The 13,720-nt window shown below is 49.8% G+C and overlaps 1 protein-coding gene across 1 annotated transcript in view; it reads right to left on the bottom strand.

Moving 5' to 3' along the window:
* Positions 1–13,720, bottom strand: part of LOC137384478 (ras-associating and dilute domain-containing protein-like) — a 215,555-nt gene that overhangs the window by 136,488 nt on the left and 65,347 nt on the right. Inside the window, exon 9 of the mRNA XM_068058615.1 lies at positions 12,776–12,888. Within this exon, the coding sequence (XP_067914716.1) occupies positions 12,776–12,888 (113 nt within the window). The remainder of the gene's footprint in view (positions 1–12,775; positions 12,889–13,720) is intronic.

Genomic DNA, 13,720 nt, shown 5'->3' with positions numbered 1-13,720 from the left:
AGGGGAGATTTAATAGAGGTTTTCAAAATCATGAACGGTTTTGGTAAAGTAAATAAGGAGACATTGTTTCCAGTGGCAGGAGGGTTGGCAACCAGAGGGGCACAGATTGAAGGTGACTGGCCAAAGGACCAGAGGCGACATAGAATGGTTACAGCACAGAAGGAGGCCATTCTGCCTGTCATGTGCATGCCAGCTCTCTGCAAGAGCAACTCACCCAGTCCCACTCCCTCGCCTTTTCCCCATAGCCCTGCACATTTTTCTCTTCAGATAATTATCCAATTCTCTTTTGAAGGCCCTGATTGAACCTGCCTTTACCACACTCTCAGACAGTGCATTCCACATCCTAAACACTCACTGAACCTGCCTCCACCACACTCTCAGACAGTGCATTCCAGATCCTAAACACTCACTGAACCTGCCTCCACCGCACTCTCAGACAGTGCATTCCCCATCCTAAACACTCACTGAACCTGCCTCCACCACACTCTCAGACAGTGCATTCCAGATCCTAAACACTCACTGAACCTGCCTCCACCGCACTCTCAGACAGTGCATTCCAGATCCTAAACACTCACTGAACCTGCCTCCACCACACTCTCAGACAGTGCATTCCAGATCCTAAACACTCACTGAACCTGCCTCCACCGCACTCTCAGACAGTGCATTCCAGATCCTAAACACTCACTGAACCTGCCTCCACCACACTCTCAGACAGTGCATTCCAGATCCTAAACACTCACTGAACCTGCCTCCACCACACTCTCCGACAGTGCATTCCAGATCCTAAACACTCACTGAACCTGCCTCCACCGCACTCTGAGACAGTGCATTCCAGATCCTAAACACTCACTGAACCTGCCTCCACCACACTCTCAGGCAGTGCATTCCAGATCCTAAACAGTCACTGAACCTGCCTCCACCACACTCTCCGACAGTGCATTCCAGATCCTAAACACTCACTGAACCTGCCTCCACCACACTCTCAGACAGTGCATTCCGGATCCTAAACACTCACTGAACCTGCCTCCACCACACTCTCAGACAGTGCATTCCAGATCCTAAACACTCACTGAACCTGCCTCCACCACACTCTCAGACAGTGCATTCCAGATCCTAAACACACACTGAACCTGCCTCCACAACACTCTCAGACAGTGCATTCCAGATCCTAAACTCTCACTGAACCTGCCTCCACCACACTCTCAGACAGTGCATTCCAGATCCTAAACACACACTGAACCTGCCTCCACAACACTCTCAGACAGTGCATTCCACATCCTAACCACGAGCTGTGTAAAAAAGATTTCCTCATGTCGCTGTTGCTTCTTTTGCCAATCACCTTATCTTGGTGTCCTCAGGTTCTGGATCCTTCTGCCAATGGGGAACAGTTTCTCCTGATCGACTCTGTCCAAACCCCTCATGATTTTGAACACCTCTATTAAATTTACTCTTAATCTTCGTTTCTCCAAGGATCACAGCTTCAGCTTCTCCAACCTATCTGCGTAACTGAAGTTCCTCAGCCTGGAACCATTCTCGTGAAACTGTAATGCCTTCACATCCTTCCTAACTGTGGTGCCCAGAACTGGACACAATACTCCAGTTGAGGCTGAACCAGTGTTCTTTACAAGTTTAATATAACTTCCTTGCTTTTGTACTCGATGTCCCTGGTTATAAAGCCCAGGATCCCATATGCTTTATTAAATGCTTTATTAACTGCTTTCTCAATCTGCCCTGCCACCTTAAATGATTTATGCACCTGCTCCCCCTTTAGAATTGTACCCTTTATTTTATATTGTCTCTCCTCGTTCTTCCCAGCAAAATGAATCACTTCACATTTCTCTGCATTAAATTTCACCTGCCAATTGTCCACCCATTCGACCAGCCTGTCTGTGTCCTCTTGAAGTTTATCATTATCCTCCTCACAATTCACAATATTTCCAAGTTTTGTGTGATCCACAGATTTTGAAATTGTGCCCTGCACACCAAGGTCTATATATGAAGAAAAGCAGGGGTCGTAACACTGACCCCTGGGGAACCCCACTGTCTAGCTTTCCCCAGTCCAAAAAACAAACCTTCAACAATACTCTCGGTTTCCTGTCACTCAGCCAATTTTGTATCCATGTTGCTACTATCCCTTTTATTCCATGGGCTTTAACTTTGCTGACAAGCCTGTAATGCGGCACTTTATCAAATGCCTTTTGAAAGTTCATGTACACGACACCAACCGCATTACCCTCATCAACCCTCTCTGTTACCTCATCAAAAAACTCATGCAAGTTAGTTAAACACAATTTGCCCTTAACACATCCGTGCTGGCTTTCCTTAATCAATCCACATTTGTCCAAATGACTTTTAATTTTGTCCCGAATTATTGTTTCTCAAAGCTTTTCCACCACCGAGGTTAAACTAATTGGCCTTTAGTTGCTGGGCTGATCCTTACACCTTTTTTGAACAAGGGTGTAACATTTGCAATTCCCCAGTCCTCTGGCATCACCTGAGTCTCAGGAGGATTGGAAGATTGTGACCAGTGCCTCTGCAATTTCCACCCTTACTTCCCTCAGTATCTTGGATGCATCTCATGTGGTCCTGGTGACTTGTAAGAAAACATTTTTTAGAAAGAGAGTTGTGATCTGGAATGTGCTGCCTGAAAGGGCAGTGAAAGCAGATTCAAATAATAACTTTCAAAAGGGAATTGGATAAATACTTGACAAGGAGACATTTTCAGAGCTAAGGGGAAAGAGCAGGAGGGAGTGGGACTAATTGGATAGATCTTTCAAAGAGCCAGCACAGGCACGATGGGTAGAATGGCCTCCTTCTGTGCTGTGTAATTCCATAAACAAAAGAACATGGAGGAGGCCATTCAGCCCCTCGAGCCTGTTCCGTCATTCAGTGAGATCATGACTGATCTGTGACCTAACTCCAAATCCCACCTTTGCCCATATCCCTTAAAAACGTTATATATTAAAAATCTACAGTTAACAATTAATCCAGTATGAATTGCCATTTGCGGAAGAGAGTTCCAAACTTCTACCACCCTTTGTGTGTTGACGTGTTTCCTAATTTCACTCGTGAAAGGTCAGGTTCTAATTTTAGACTCTGCTCCCTAGTCCTAGACTCCACGACCAGCAGAAATAGTTTCTCTCTCTCTACCCTGTCTGTTCTGCTTCATATCTTGAAAACTTTGATCAAATCACCCTAAACCTTCTAAATTCCAGTGAATACTGCCAATGTTTGTGTAATCCCTCCTCTAATTTAACCCTTGGAGTCCAGGTATCATTCTGGTAAATCTACACTGCACTCCCTCCAGGGTCAGTATATCCCTCCTAAAGTGTGATTCTCAGAACTGAACTGAAATATGTGTGCTTTTTCAGCAAGAAGGTTGGGTGATTGTTGGAATCTAACCACAGGTTTTGCTGCATTCAAAAATATTGCAAAAAATGAGGAAACAACACGCGAATAAAGAGTCAGTTTAGAAACCACATCAATGGCGGCCAGGAGCTCTCCAGGCAGCATATCAAATTCAGCTGTGTTTGATCTATGCCACTGTGCATCAGGACAGGGGTAGATGCCTCACATTTTGTGTCTTTCTTTCTGTTTAAAGCTGAATAGCCCTGGGTTTTAAATGGAATGTGATGGAAAGCTTCACAAGGGAAGCTTTCAGACAGGAGCCTGTGAAGGAGCAAAGCACTGACAGAACCAGCCTTGTCTGTGCACATCTGTGGTCGGGACAGCAAACTCCCTTGCCTCAGTCCATTCAGTACCAACCGCACACAGAACTCTCAGGTTTCTCAGAACACAACAGAAATGTAGAGAAGGCTCCATCCACCCACCAAACTGCTGCACACACACCCCTCACTGTCTCTAGTTACTGAGCAATCACCATTAGGAAAGGTCTAAATGTGTGTATATGTGTGCGCGGCAGTGTGTACACACTTGTGTGTGCCTACATGTGAGTGTGCGTTTGTGCGCATGTACATGTCTGTGTCAGTTTGCTTGCATGTAACAGCAAGGGCGCACATGTGTGTGCACACCCATGCTTGTGTGCATGGGTGTGTGCCGTATTTGTGTATGTGCGTCAGTGTATATCTGCATGAATGTGTGCATGTGAGTTAAGGTACGTCTGAGCTTGACCAGCACAGCAACAAAGGCCCTTTGATAGGCTGTGTCCACACTTCATGCTCCCAGTAGAAAAGCTTTTTCCAGTTGTCAACAAACTGGGAAACAGCCTAGGGTATGCAGAGTGGAAGCACACTGGACTTTCACTGCACAGGCCTTTCATTTTTCTATTTATCAGTGGCACTGCCCCACCCCCACCACAACCCATCTGAGAGAGATTCCAGTGAGTAATGTGCTGGGCTGAGGGGTGTGGATTGCAGACTGGTTTCCTGAGCTGACACAGACCACCCTCCGGCCGAGAAACCAGCTTCCGTTTTTTAAAATCTGAGTTGGGATTGGATCCTGTTTGTGAACCTGAAAATTGCTGATCCACAAATCCACCAACATTTCCAAACAATAAATACCCCCCCTCCCTCCCTCACTCCATCCCCACCGCCCCCCACCACCCCGCAAACCCCACCTCTCAGTCAGGAGATTGTGGGTTTAAGTCCCATTCCAGGGATTTGCATCCAGTGAGAGTCAGTGTGTGTGGAACCCGTACCCCAGTGAGAGTCAGTGTGTGTGGAACTGTACCCCAGTGAGAGTCAGTGTGTGTGGAACCCGTATCGCAGTGAGAGTCAGTGTGTGTGGAACTGTACCCCAGTAAGAGTCAGTGTGTGTGGAACCCGTATCGCAGTGAGAGTCAGTGTGTGTGGAACTGTATCCCAGTGAGAGTCAGTGTGTGTGGAACCCGTATCGCAGTGAGAGTCAGTGTGTGTGGAACTGTACCCCAGTGAGAGTCAGTGTGTGTGGAACTTTATCCCAGTGAGAGTCAGTGTGTGTGGAACTGTACCCCAGTGAGAGTCAGTGTGTGTGGAACCCGTATCGCAGTGAGAGTCAGTGTGTGTGGAACTGTACCCCAGTGAGAGTCAGTGTGTGTGGAACCCGTATCGCAGTGAGAGTCAGTGTGTGTGGAACTGTATCCCAGTGAGAGTCAGTGTGTGTGGAACCCGTATCGCAGTGAGAGTCAGTGTGTGTGGAACTGTACCCCAGTGAGAGTCAGTGTGTGTGGAACTGTATCCCAGTGAGAGTCAGTGTGTGTGGAACCCGTATCGCAGTGAGAGTCAGTGTGTGTGGAACTGTACCCCAGTGAGAGTCAGTGTGTGTGGAACCCGTATCGCAGTGAGAGTCAGTGTGTGTGGAACTGTATCCCAGTGAGAGTCAGTGTGTGTGGAACCCGTATCGCAGTGAGAGTCAGTGTGTGTGGAACTGTACCCCAGTGAGAGTCAGTGTGTGTGGAACTTTATCCCAGTGAGAGTCAGTGTGTGTGGAACTGTACCCCAGTGAGAGTCAGTGTGTGTGGAACCCGTATCGCAGTGAGAGTCAGTGTGTGTGGAACTGTACCCCAGTGAGAGTCAGTGTGTGTGGAACCCGTATCGCAGTGAGAGTCAGTGTGTGTGGAACTGTATCCCAGTGAGAGTCAGTGTGTGTGGAACCCGTATCGCAGTGAGAGTCAGTGTGTGTGGAACTGTACCCCAGTGAGAGTCAGTGTGTGTGGAACTGTATCCCAGTGAGAGTCAGTGTGTGTGGAACTGTACCCCAGTGAGAGTCAGTGTGTGTGGAACTGTACCCCAGTGAGAGTCAGTGTGTGTGGAACCCGTATCGCAGTGAGAGTCAGTGTGTGTGGAACTGTATCCCAGTGAGAGTCAGTGTGTGTGGAACTGTACCCCAGTGAGAGTCAGTGTGTGTGGAACTGTACCCCAGTGAGAGTCAGTGTGTGTGGAACTGTACCCCAGTGAGAGTCAGTGTGTGTGGAACTGTACCCCAGTGAGAGTCAGTGTGTGTGGAACTGTACCCCAGTGAGAGTCAGTGTGTGTGGAACTGTACCCCAGTGAGAGTCAGTGTGTGTGGAACTGTACCCCAGTGAGAGTCAGTGTGTGTGGAACTGTACCCCAGTGAGAGTCAGTGTGTGTGGAACTGTACCCCAGTGAGAGTCAGTGTGTGTGGAACCCGTATCCCAGTGAGAGTCAGTGTGTGTGGAACTGTACCCCAGTAAGAGTCAGTGTGTGTGGAACTGTACCCCAGTGAGAGTCAGTGTGTGTGGAACTGTACCCCAGTGAGAGTCAGTGTGTGTGGAACTGTACCCCAGTAAGAGTCAGTGTGTGTGGAACTGTACCCCAGTTAGAGTCAGTGTGTGTGGAACTGTACCCCAGTGAGAGTCAGTGTGTGTGGAACTGTACCCCAGTGAGAGTCAGTGTGTGTGGAACTGTACCCCAGTGAGAGTCAGTGTGTGTGGAACTGTACCCCAGTAAGAGTCAGTGTGTGTGGAACTGTACCCCAGTGAGAGTCAGTGTGTGTGGAACTGTACCCCAGTGAGAGTCAGTGTGTGTGGAACTGTACCCCAGTAAGAGTCAGTGTGTGTGGAACTGTACCCCAGTGAGAGTCAGTGTGTGTGGAACTGTACCCCAGTGAGAGTCAGTGTGTGTGGAACTGTACCCCAGTGAGAGTCAGTGTGTGTGGAACTGTACCCCAGTAAGAGTCAGTGTGTGTGGAACTGTACCCCAGTTAGAGTCAGTGTGTGTGGAACTGTACCCCAGTGAGAGTCAGTGTGTGTGGAACTGTACCCCAGTGAGAGTCAGTGTGTGTGGAACTGTACCCCAGTGAGAGTCAGTGTGTGTGGAACTGTACCCCAGTAAGAGTCAGTGTGTGTGGAACTGTACCCCAGTGAGAGTCAGTGTGTGTGGAACTGTACCCCAGTGAGAGTCAGTGTGTGTGGAACTGTACCCCAGTAAGAGTCAGTGTGTGTGGAACTGTACCCCAGTGAGAGTCAGTGTGTGTGGAACTGTACCCCAGTGAGAGTCAGTGTGTGTGGAACTGTACCCCAGTGAGAGTCAGTGTGTGTGGAACTGTACCCCAGTGAGAGTCAGTGTGTGTGGAACTGTACCCCAGTGAGAGTCAGTGACTGTGGAACCCGTATCGCAGTGAGAGTCAGTGTGTGTGGAACTGTACCCCAGTGAGAGTCAGTGTGTGTGGAACCCGTATCCCAGTGAGAGTCAGTGTGTGTGGAACTGTACCCCAGTGAGAGTCAGTGTGTGTGGAACTGTACCCCAGTGAGAGTCAGTGTGTGTGGAACTGTCACCCAGTGAGAGTCAGTGTGTGTGAAACTGTACCCCAGTGAGAGTCAGTGTGTGTGGAACTGTACCCCAGTGAGAGTCAGTGACTGTGGAACCCGTATCGCAGTGAGAGTCAGTGTGTGTGGAACTGTACCCCAGTGAGAGTCAGTGTGTGTGGAACCCGTATCCCAGTGAGAGTCAGTGTGTGTGGAACTGTACCCCAGTGAGAGTCAGTGTGTGTGGAACTGTACCCCAGTGAGAGTCAGTGTGTGTGGAACTGTCACCCAGTGAGAGTCAGTGTGTGTGAAACTGTACCCCAGTGAGAGTCCGTGTGTGTGGAACTGCACCCCAGTGAGAGTCAGTGTGTGTGGAACTGTACCCCAGTGAGAGTCAGTGTGTGTGGAACTGTACCCCAGTGAGAGTCAGTGTGTGTGGAACCCGTATCCCAGTGAGAGTCAGTGTGTGTGGAACTGTACCCCAGTGAGAGTCAGTGTGTGTGGAACCCGTATCCCAGTGAGAGTCAGTGTGTGTGGAACTGTACCCCAGTGAGAGTCAGTGTGTGTGGAACTGTACTCCAGTAAGAGTCAGCGTGTGTGGAACTGTACCCCAGTGAGAGTCGGCGTGTGTGGAACTGTACCCCAGTGAGAGTCCGTGTGTGTGGAACTGCACCCCAGTGAGAGTCAGTGTGTGTGGAACTGTACCCCAGTGAGAGTCAGTGTTTGTGGAACTGTACCCCAATGAGAGTCCGTGTGTGTTGAACTGTACCCCAGTGAGAGTCAGCGTGTGTGGAACTGTACCCCAGTGAGAGTCCGTGTGTGTGGAACTGCACCCCAGTGAGAGTCAGTGTGTGTGGAACTGTACCCCAGTGAGAGTTAGTGTGTGTGGAACTGTACCCCAGTGAGAGTCAGTGACTGTGGAACTGTACCCCAGTGAGAGTCAGTGTGTGTGGAACTGTACCCCAGTGAGAGTCAGTGTGTGTGGAACTGTACCCCAGTGAGAGTCTGTGTGTGTGGAACTGTACCCCAGTGAGGGTCAGTGTGTGTGGAACTGTACCCCAGTGAGAGTCAGTGTGTGTGGAACTGTACCTCAGTGAGAGTCAGTGACTGTGGAACTGTACCCCAGTGAGAGTCAGTGTGTGTGGAACTGTACCCCAGTGAGAGTCAGTGTGTGTGGAACTGTACCCCAGTGAGAGTCAGTGTGTGTGGAACTGTACCCCAGTGAGAGTCTGTGTGTGTGGAACTGTACCCCAGTGAGGGTCAGTGTGTGTGGAACTGTACCCCAGTGAGAGTCTGTGTGTGTGGAACTGTACCCCAGTGAGGGTCAGTGTGTGTGGAACTGTATCCCAGTGAGAGTCAGTATGTGTGGAACTGTACCCCAATGAGAGTCCGTGTGTGTGGAACTGTACCCCAGTGAGGGTCAGTGTGTGTGGAACTGTACCCCAGTGAGAGTCAGTGACTGTGGAACTGTACCCCAGTGAGAGTCAGTGACTGTGGAACTGTACCCCAGTGAGAGTCAGTGTGTGTGGAACTGTACCCCAGTGAGAGTCAGTGACTGTGGAACTGTACCCCAGTGAGAGTCAGTGACTGTGGCACTGTACCCCAGTGAGAGTCAGTGACTGTGGAACTGTACCCCAGTGAGGGTCAGCGTGTGTGGAACTGTATCCCAGTGAGAGTCAGTGTGTGTGGAACTGTACCCCAGTGAGAGTCAGTGTGTGTGGAACTGTACCCCAGTGAGACTCTGTGTGTGTGGAACTGTACCCCAGTGAGAGTCAGTGTGTGTGGGACTGTACCCCAGTGAGAGTCCGTGTGTGTGGAACTGTACCCCAGTGAGAGTCAGTGTGTGTGGAACTGTACCCCAGTGAGAGTCAGCGTGTGTGGAACTGTATACGAGTGAGAGTCAGTGTGTGTGGAACTGTACCTCAGTGAGAGTCAGTGTGTGTGGAACTGTACCCCAGTAAGAGTCAGTGTGTGTGGAACCCGTACCCCAGTGAGAGTCAGTGTGTGTGGAACTGTACCCCAATGAGAGTCCGTGTGTGTGGAACTGTACCCCAGTGAGGGTCAGTGTGTGTGGAACTGTACCCCAGTGAGAGTCAGTGACTGTGGAACTGTACCCCAGTGAGAGTCAGTGACTGTGGAACTGTACCCCAGTGAGAGTCAGTGTGTGTGGAACTGTACCCCAGTGAGAGTCAGTGACTGTGGAACTGTACCCCAGTGAGAGTCAGTGACTGTTGCACTGTACCCCAGTGAGAGTCAGTGACTGTGGAACTGTACCCCAGTGAGGGTCAGCGTGTGTGGAACTGTATCCCAGTGAGAGTCAGTGTGTGTGGAACTGTACCCCAGTGAGAGTCAGTGTGTGTGTAACTGTACCCCAGTGAGAGTCCGTGTGTGTGGAACTGTACCCCAGTGAGAGTCAGTGTGTGTGGAACTGTACCCCAGTGAGAGTCCGTGTGTGTGGAACTGTACCCCAGTGAGAGTCAGTGTGTGTGGAACTGTACCCCAGTGAGAGTCAGCGTGTGTGGAACTGTATACGAGTGAGAGTCAGTGTGTGTGGAACTGTACCCCAGTGAGAGTCAGTGTGTGTGGAACTGTACCCCAGTCAGAGTCAGTGTGTGTGGAACCCGTACTCCAGTGAGAGTCAGTGTGTGTGGAACTGTACCCCAGTAAGAGTCAGTGTGTGTGGAACCCGTACCCCAGTGAGAGTCAGTGTGTGTGGAATTGTACCCCAGTGAGAGTCAGTGTGTGGGGAACTGTACCCCAGTGAGAGTCAGCGTGTGTGGCACTGTACCCCAGTAAGAGTCAGTGTGTGTGGAACCCGTACCCCAGTGAAAGACAGTGCGTCTGGAACTGTACCCCAGTAAGAGTCAGTGTGTGTGGAACTGTACCCCAGTAAGAGTCAGTGTGTGTGGAACTGTACCCCAGTGAGAGTCAGTGTGTGTGGAACCCGTACCCCAGTGAGAGTCAGTGTGTGTGGAACTGTACCCCAGTGAGAGTTAGTGTGTGTGGAACTGTACCCCAGTGAGAATCAGTGACTGTGGAACTGTACCCCAGTGAGAGTTAGTGTGTGTGGAACTGTACCCGTGAGAGCCAGTGTGTGTGGAATTGTACCCCAGTGAGAGTCAGTGTTTGTAGAACTGTATCCCAATGAGAGTCCGTGTGTGTGCAACTGTACCCCAGTGAGGGTCAGTGTGTGTGGAACTGTACCCCAGTGAGAGTCAGTGACTGTGGAACTGTACCCCAGTGAGAGTCAGTGTGTGTGGAACTGTACCCCAGTGAGAGTCAGTGACTGTGGAACTGTACCCCAGTGAGAGTCAGTGACTGTGGAACTGTACCCCAGTGAGGGTCAGTGTGTGTGGAACTATATCCCAGTGAGAGTCAGTGTGTGTGGAACTGTACCCCCGTGAGAGTCAGTGTGTGTGGAACTGTACCCCAGTGAGAGTCAGTGTGTGTGGAACTGTACCCCAGTGAGAGTCTGCGTGTGGGGAACTGTACCCCAGTGAGAGTCAGCGTGTGTGGAACTGTACCCCAGTAAGAGTCAGTGTGTGTGGAACCCGTACCCCAGTGAGAGTCAGTGTGTGTGGAACCCGTACCCCAGTGAGAGACAGTACGTGTGGAACTGTACCCCAGTGAGAGTCAGTGTGTGTGGAACTGTACCCCAGTGAGAGTCAGTGTGTGTGGAACTGTACCCCAGTGAGAGTCAGTGTGTGTGGAACTGTACCCCAGTGAGAGTCAGTGTGTGTGGAACTGTACCCCAGTGAGAGACAGTGTGTGTGGAACTGTACCCCAGTAAGAGTCAGTGTGTGTGGAACTCGTATCCCAGTGAGAGTCAGTGTGTGTGGAACCCGTATCCCAGTGAGAGTCAGTGTGTGTGGAACTGTACCCCAGTGAGAGTCAGTGTGTGTGGAACTGTACCCCAGTGAGAGTCAGTGTGTGCGGAATTGTACCCCAGTGAGAGTCAGTGTGTGGGGAACTGTACCCCAGTAAGAGTCAGTGTGTGTGGAACTGTACCCCAGTGAGAGTCAGTGTGTGCGGAATTGTACCCCAGTGAGAGTCAGTGTGTGGGGAACTGTACCCCAGTAAGAGTCAGTGTGTGTGGAACTCGTATCCCAGTGAGAGTCAGTGTGTGTGGAACCCGTATCCCAGTGAGAGTCAGTGTGTGTGGAACTGTACCCCAGTGAGAGTCAGTGTGTGTGGAACTGTACCCCAGTGAGAGTGAGTGTGTGTGGAACTGTACCCCAGTGAGAGTCAGTGTGTGTGGAACTGTACCCCAGTGAGAGTCAGTGTGTGTGGAACTGTACCCCAATGACAGCCCAGCACCCGAATATGAGGAAGGGGAAAGAAATTTAAGGGATAAAGTCTGTGGGGTAACTTACACAGGCCTACTTGCTGCTGCAGTAACACTACCAATGAGCAGAAAGCTAATGAAGCCATCTTTATGTCAATGGGATATCTCTGTGGTTTATTACGGTGGCTAAACAGCTACTGCCCTCAGTTCATTTCGCAGCACAGATTTGAACAGATTCCTCCATCGGGCTTGCTCTCAGTGCCAGTCCCTGTGCTGGCTTAGTGCTCTCCATTGTACTCCTCTAACCCGAGGCTGCACCTTGCCCTCCACACACCCCACCAAACCCCTGCTTTGTGGTTCAGCGCTCAGCTCCTTGATCAGTTTTTGTGACCCCGAGCACCCCAATACACTGCATGCATAGAGCGGCCTCGTCAGAGGCAGGGGACTGGAACCCCCACAGCTTTAATTCTAAGGTAATGTCTCCTTCTTCGGGACTTTTTAAATATATTCATGGGATGTGGGTGTCACTGGCCAGGCCAGCATTTATTGCCCATGCTTAATTGCCCTTGAGAAGGTGGTGGTGAGCTGCCTTCTTGAACCGCTGTAGTCCATGTGGGGTTGGTACACCCACAGTGCTGTTAGGAAGCGAGTTCCAGGATTTTGACCCAGCAACAGTGAAGGAACGGTGATCTAGTTCCAAGTCAGGATGGTGTGTGATTTGGAGGGGAACTTGCAGGTGGTGGTGTTCCCATGCATCTGCTGCCCTTGTCCTTCTAGTTGGTCGAGGTCAGACAGAGATGATAACCTGTTTTAATGATCTTGGTTGAGGGATAAATATTGGCCAGGACACCAGAAAGAACTCCTCAGCTCTCAGTAATGCCCTGGGATCTTTTACTTGCACCTGAGAGGGCAAATGGGGCCTCAGTTCAACATCACATCTGAAAGACAGCGCTTCTGACAGAGCTGCACTCCCTCAGGAATGCAATAGAGTATTAGCCGGAACTTTGTGCACAAGTCTCAGGAGTGGGACTCGAACCCACAACCTTATGATCTAGAGAAGAGCATGTTAGCCACTGAGCCACAATTGATCTGACCAAGATCGGCACTCGTTTTGAATGCCTGTTTCAGATAGCTACTCTCTTCTAATGAACAGCAATCCAGTTTCTCTCATCTCTGCCAATGCTGTCTCATTCGGTGTCCCCCACCCCATCTTACCAGTTGTGTTGGACGGGATGGAACATCAAAAGCCAGGGTGGGATTAGACTGTTCATAGGGATGATACTGACCTTGGTGAGGTAATAGACTGATTGCTGAAAGGTGAACATGATGACCTCCTCCAGCACTGTCATGGCCTCTTCACTGGCTGCCTTGGTGGACGAGAGCTGGTCGTTATGGTAACCTATGGAGATAGGGTGAAGAGGAGGTCAGGGGAAAAAATACAAACGTCAAACACTTCCATATCAATGCAGGCCTCTTCACAATCACATGATAAGGCAATAAATCCCATCAAAACTGATCAACACACCCTCACACACACATATGTGTTGGAGTTTTTTGAGGATATTACTAACAGAATTGATAAAGGGGAGTCGGTGGACGTGGTATACTTGGATTTTCAGAAGGCTTTTGATAAAGTCCCCCACAGGAAGTTGGTTAGCAAAATTAAAGCACATGGGATAGGAGGTAATATACTGGCATGGATTAAGGATTGGTTAACAGGCAGAAAACAGAGAGTAGGTATAAACGGGTCAGTCTCACGTTGGCAGGCTGTGACAAGTGGGGTACCGTAGGGATCAGTACTTGGGCCCCAGCTGTTCACAATATATATCAATGATTGGGATGTGGGGACCAAATGTAATATTTCCAAGTTTGCGGATGACACAAAACTAGGTGGGAATGTGTTTTGTGAGGAAGATGCAAAGTGGCTTCAGGGGGATTTGGACAGACAGTGAGTGGGCAAGAACGTGGCAGATGGAATATAATGTGGAAAAATGTGAGGTTATCCACTTTGGTAGGAGGAACAGATGTGCAGAGTATTTCTTAAATGTTAAGAGATTAGAAAGTGTAGATGTACAAAGGGACCTGGGTGTCCTTGTCAATAAGTCACTGAAAGCTAACATGCAGGTGCAGCAAGCAATTAAGAAGGCTAATGGTATGTTAGCCTTTATCACAAGAGGATTTGAGTACAGGAGTAATTAAGTCTTGCTTCAATTGCAAACAACCTTGTTAGA

The sequence above is a fragment of the Heterodontus francisci genome, chromosome 26 (genome assembly GCF_036365525.1).
Source record: "Heterodontus francisci isolate sHetFra1 chromosome 26, sHetFra1.hap1, whole genome shotgun sequence".
Taxonomy (NCBI): domain Eukaryota; kingdom Metazoa; phylum Chordata; class Chondrichthyes; order Heterodontiformes; family Heterodontidae; genus Heterodontus; species Heterodontus francisci.
The sequence above is the reverse complement of the archived record's forward strand: the minus strand, read 5'-3'. Positions and strand labels throughout refer to the sequence as shown.